The 5,757-nt window shown below is 52.4% G+C and overlaps 1 protein-coding gene across 1 annotated transcript; it reads right to left on the minus strand.

Annotated features, from left to right (window-relative positions):
* Window positions 1–44: 44 nt before the first annotated feature.
* On the minus strand, window positions 45–5,472 carry C5H6orf136 (chromosome 5 C6orf136 homolog). The gene is given in 7 exon segments (XM_011770793.3): window positions 45–339; window positions 424–493; window positions 1,644–1,844; window positions 2,032–2,120; window positions 3,026–3,427; window positions 4,735–5,274; window positions 5,277–5,472. Coding segments are annotated over 7 exon segments (1,491 nt in total). The 5' UTR covers window positions 5,352–5,472; the 3' UTR covers window positions 45–225.
* Window positions 5,473–5,757: the final 285 nt, after the last annotated feature.

The following is a 5,757-nucleotide window of genomic DNA, read 5'->3' on the forward strand; positions in this document are numbered from 1 at the left end:
AATATTTGGGATCTAGAGAAAGTGATACATGAAATTCTATCTCATATAGTCAGTTAAACTTTATTATTTACAAGTTAAATTACAGAGCAGCTTTACACAGCATGAGATGGAAAGGAAGGCAGGAGAGAAAAGGGAGGAAGCTGGCTCCTGAGATTCTTGGCTGCCTCCACCTCCTTCTCTTGGGCTTAGCAGTCTTCAGTGCTGCCCCCACTCAAAGGTCAAGGATCAGGGCTTGGAACACAGGTTTAAGTCAGGTTCTGGCTCTGACAGCCCCAGGGCCACCAGGGCTCCCACTAGCAGCTTCTTCACAGGCGTTGGAGGTGAGTGTGAAGGCATCAACTGCAAGGAGAAAGGTTAATGCCAGTTGCGGGAGGCACACAGATGTTCTACCCTTCACCCCACCCACCCCTACCTAGGACTCACTTTATCTAGACGATGGCGACAAATGAGGCCACTGGAATTCAGGTAGAAAGTGGAGTAGGCATCATAGGTCCTGGGGAATACAGGGAGGCTTACTGAGGGAGAAGGTGACTGGTCCCAAAGCTGAATTCAAGCATTTGTTTAAACGAGTAGTCTCTAAATTCTGCTACATATTAGATCACCTGGGCAACTTACAAACATCTCAGTGCTTAGGTTGTCCCGTCTCAATTAAATCAGTGTTTGGCATCAATATTTTTTAACGATCCTTGGGCATTTCTACCATGCAGCAGTTTGCTGGTTTAAAAACTTATATCCAATGTTTGTGGCTGAGCCTAACATTTTATTGCGATTCTACTCCCAGGCAGAAATTTACCAGGTTGTAAGGCTCAACATAAGAGACAGGACTTTTCATTTGTTCAGTACTTTTTTTTTTTTTTTTTTTGGTGAGACGGTTTCACTCTCACCCAGGCTGGAGTGCAGTAATGTGATCACGGCTCACTGCAACTTCCGCCTCCCGGGTTCAAGTAATTCTCCCATCTCAGCCTCCCAAGTACCTGGAACTACAGGTGCACACCACACACCTGGCTAATTTTTGTATTTTTTGGGTTTTACCATGTTGGCCAGGCAGGTCTCCAACTCCTTACCTCAAGTGATCCACCTGCCTCGGCCTCCCAAAGGGCTAGCATTACAGGCGTGAGCCACCACACCCAGCCTGTTCAGTAAGTATTTGAGTACCTACCATATGCTAGGTACTGTATAGGAAGAAACTGAAGCTCAGATGTTTTTCTAATATACTGAGCCTCTCTCTTTTTTTTTTTTTTTTAACATTAACATAAACTAAACAAGATCCCTGTCCTTATACAGTCAAGTCAGGATAGGTCAAGGGTTGTCTGGGAGACTAGATCATCTGTAATCTCAGCACTTTGGGAGGCTAAGGCAGGCAGATCACCTGAGGTCAGGAGTTCGAGACCAGCCAGCCAACATGGTGAAACCCCGTATCTACTAAAAATACAAAAATTAGCCAGGTGTGGTGGTGCGCCTGTAATCCCAGCTACCCAGGAGCCTGAGGCCGGAGAATCACTGGAACCCGGGAGGTAGAGGCTGCAGTGAGCTGAGATCACGCCACTGCACTCCATCCTGGGTGACAGAGTGAGACTCCATCTCAAAAGACAAAAAAAGAGGGAACTGATTATAGTTTGGGTCCTTTCTCATTTCTCTCTTACCGGTAAAGCTCGTCTTTGTCACGCTTGTAGAACCGCAGAAAGAGCAAGTGGACAGGCAGCCCTACGAGCCGCCACCGTGCTTGCAGGGTCCAATTCTCAGGGTGGCGGGTCAGTTGTAGAACCTCCAAACGAAGCTGTGAAAAGTAATTCCAGGCCAGGAAACGGCAGAGGGTCAGTGAAAGAATGTACCATGTCCGGCCCCTGTGAAGAAGGGATGGGAAATAAATCTCATGATGGCAGAATTAGAAAAACAAACTGGCTTCTGTCTAAGAAATGGGGAAGAGCCGTGAGAAGCAATCTAGGAACTTCTCTGGGAAGTGGAAAAGGTCATGTGTATAGCTGTGGGTGCTTTTCCTCCCCAAGGCCCTACCTGTGCCCCAATTCTCACTTGGTACGTATGTTGAGGATCTCATTGATGAATTCCACATCCAAGGAATACAGACTGTAGTCGTGGGACTGAAGGAAGAGCTTGGGAAGCTAGGTGGAAGAAGATGGCATCAATCCAGTGGGAAAGAAAAGATAATCCTATTTTTCAGTTTTCTATTCTTTTTTTTTTTGAGATGGAGTGTAGCTCTGTCACCCAGGCTGGAGTGCAGTGGTGTGATCTTGCCTCACTGCAACCTCCGCCTCCCAGGTTTAAGCGATTCTCCTCCCTTAGCCTCCCGAGTAGCTGGGATTACAGGCACCTGCCGTGCCCAGCTGCTAATTTTTGTATTTTTAGTAGAGATGGGGTTTCACTGTGTTGGCCAGGCTGGTCTTGAACTCCTGACCTCGTGATCTGCCTGCCTCGGCCTCCCAAAGTGCTAGGATTGTAAGTGTGAGCCACTGTGCCAGGCCCAGTTTTCTATTTTTAAGGCCTCCTTACTCCCGTCTTGGAGTGAAAGATCTCATCCCATGATTAACCTCCCTTAACTCAAAATGAGGAACATTTTCTTTTTCTTTTTTTTTTTTTTTGAGACAGTGTCTCACTCTGTTGCCCAGGCTGGAGTACAATGGTGCTATCTCAGCTCACTGCAGCTCCTGGGTTCAAGTGATTCTCCTGCCTCAGCCTCCTGAGTAGTTGGGATTACACATGTCTGCCACCATGCCTGGCTGATTTTTGTATTCTTAGTAGAGATGTGGTTTCACCATGTTGGCCAGGCTGGTCTTGAACTCCTGACCTCAGATGATCCACCTGCCTCAGCCTCCAAAAGTGCTGGGATTACAGCACTTTGAGTTACCGTGCCTGGCTGGAACATCATTTTCTCAGGAAAACGTTCATAATACATTTCTATGCCTGCCTCATGGTTCCAAAAAAGAATCCAGTTGACTAACCCCCTACCTCCAAGGATTACTGATATCCCTTCCCACTGTAGATGTCGGCCACTTTTGCACTGACTTACCTCTTGTCTCAGTCTCTCATACATGACAGACAGATGTTCCTCCATACTAGGATCTCCTGACGGGGTGGCAGGGGAAGGGTGGGCAGTTCCAGGGACTTGAAAAGGTATCCAAGCCCCAGGATAGGGGCAGGGAGGTCCCTCAAAAAGGCTTCTAAGCCCGTCCAGGCAGCCGCTATGCAACTCAGGTCCTGGTCCCTCCTCCCCCTTTCCTGGAGGGAGAACCACCCATGCTGAGCTGAGGGCCTGGATCTGAGGGAGAGGTAGTGGGGGAACCTGGGGAGGATGCTGGGTGGGAAGGCGCGGGGGCAGGGGAGACCAGAGTAGAGGAGAAGATGGGGAAGTGGTTGTCGTGGACTGGGGCCAAAGGGGTGGGAATGGTAGAGTCCCTGGATAAAGCTGGTCCTAAGGAGACAGAACAAAAGGGAAAAAGATAAGAATCCACTTGCCTAACACCCCTTCATCCCTTGGATGCTCAACAGGTTTCCAATACCTATTCCTCCTGACAGAATGGATGGAATTACTATAGGAAAAAAGGGATGGATTCATCTCCATCTCTACTGAAAACAGGAGGAAACCATTTTATTATTTTGAGATGGAGTCTCGCTCTGTCGCCAGGCTGGAGTGCAGTGGCGCGATCTCAGCTCACTGCAACCTCTGTCTCCCGGGTTCAAGTGATTCTCCTGCCTCAGCCTCCCGAGTAGCTGGGACTACAGGCAAGCGCCACCACGCCCAGCTAGTTTTTGTATTTTTAGTAGAGATGGGGTTTCACCATGTTGACCAGGATGGTTTTCATCTCTTGACCTCGTGATCCACCGCGACCGGCCAGAATTCCTTGATTCCAACACTGGACCGGGCGCGGTGGCTCACACCTGTAATCCCAGCACTTTGGGAGGCCGAGGCGAGCAGATCACGAGGTCTAGGAGTTCGAGACCAGCCTGGCCAATATGGTGACACCCCGTCTCTATTAAAAAATACAAAAAAATTAGCCGGGTGTGGTGGCTCGTGCCTGTAGTCCCAGCTACTCGGGAGGCTGAGGCAGAAGAATCGCTTGAACCCAGGAGAAGGAGGTTTCAGTGAGCCGAGATGGTGCCACTGCACTTCAGCCTGGTTGACAGAGCGAGACTCCGTTTCAAAAAAAAAAAAAAAAAAAAGATTCCAAAACAGGGGGCAGTTTCACCTCTCTTATCTCAAGAATCATGTAATACATACTCGATGAGCGAACGAATAACAGGTTTTATTGTACTGTGGATTAAATGCTGTGGCCTGTACGTCTCCATGATTAAGTGTGCGAGGCAAATGTACAGAGAAAAAAGAATATCCAGCTGAAACTAGGAATCGGAATTCTAGTTCTATCATGTACTTTAGGCATTCTCATTCCCTATGCCTCCGCTTCCTACAAATGTCCTATAAACCAGGACAATAAAACCTCACTGAGTTATGAGGCCTATATGAAATAATGAATGTAAACAAAACGTAGCGACCTAGAAAGCAGTACATAAATGGAAGCTATTATCATTTTGGGCCCCTTTAACGACAGACACAACCTCAGGAGACAGTTAAAGGCTGGCCTTCATTCTCCTGGGTTTACCGACGTTGAAACTGCAAGGGGAGGTCACCCAAAGTCAGGCCTCACCCGAGTCCCTCCGCTCCCAAGGAACCACCCAGGGGACCGTCTCACTCCAGGGAAGGCGGGCGGCCCGCTCGGGTACCTCGGTCCCCAACGGTGTCCCAGAGGCGCCGTCTCTGCTGGGGGCGTGGCCATCTTGCCAGCCCCGGCGCAGGGGCCCGAAGCGGGTGCACACTGGCCGGCCTTCCTGCCAGGACCGCTCTCCGAGTGCAAGACGCGCGGGCTGCTGAGGGCGCCCCGCGGGTCTGGTCTGGGCCGAGGAACTCCGGGACGGCGCCGCGGCCGGGCTGCGAATCTCTCCGCCCCTGCCCTTCAAATCACCTCTAGGCACAGGTAACCGCGGAGAGTCGGGCGCAACGCAGACGCGCCCCGCTGCCTGGCCTTGACCCCGCCTGTCCGCCCTCAAACCTGGGAGGACCGAAGTCCTTACGCGCCAGGCCTGGCAGCGCCTCCCGCCCGCTCCCGCGACCCCTAGCCCGTCCACGCGCTGCAGGGGACAGGTGGGAAGGGGCGGCGGGTGTCTCTGCGCCTGCGCGGAACCCAGCGCGCGCTCCGCCCCACGCACCGGCTCTGAGGAGGGTCTCTCCCCGCCCCCTCTCCTCCCTCCCGCTTCTGCTCCGCTCTCACCTGGGGTCGAGCCTGGTAGGCGCGGAGGCAAGGGCCGAGACGCCGGGCCGCACCCCGGCTGGGCTGGTACATGATCTTCCGGGAGTGGAGAGGGAGCCTCCTGAGTCCGACCTCCGGCCTCCTCACAGGGGTGAGCGCGCCCCGGAGCCGGCTTCGTGAAGGGGAAAGGAGGCCGGGGCGGGGGGGGGGAGGGGGGGAAGGGGCTGAGGGAGGGAAACGGAGATGTCGCGCGCTTGCGCACTCCGCGGGCTCGAGGGAAGCGGCTGAAGCGCTCTGTCGGCAGTAAGCGCGCCTGCGCCCGCGGGCTCGGAGGCTGCCTGAGTGCGCTTGCGCAAGTTAGCAGCTCCCCCAACGCTGTATTCACAGCTGACGCCTTTGAACAAAACGCTGAGCAAAAACAGGGCTGAAGCCTGAACCGGGTGCAACGACAGTGAGGGGTGAGGTGGCTGAAATAATGAGTCAAGTTTTCCAAGCGCTC

Source organism: Macaca nemestrina, chromosome 5 (assembly GCF_043159975.1).
Source record: "Macaca nemestrina isolate mMacNem1 chromosome 5, mMacNem.hap1, whole genome shotgun sequence".
Classification (NCBI taxonomy): Eukaryota; Metazoa; Chordata; class Mammalia; order Primates; family Cercopithecidae; genus Macaca; species Macaca nemestrina.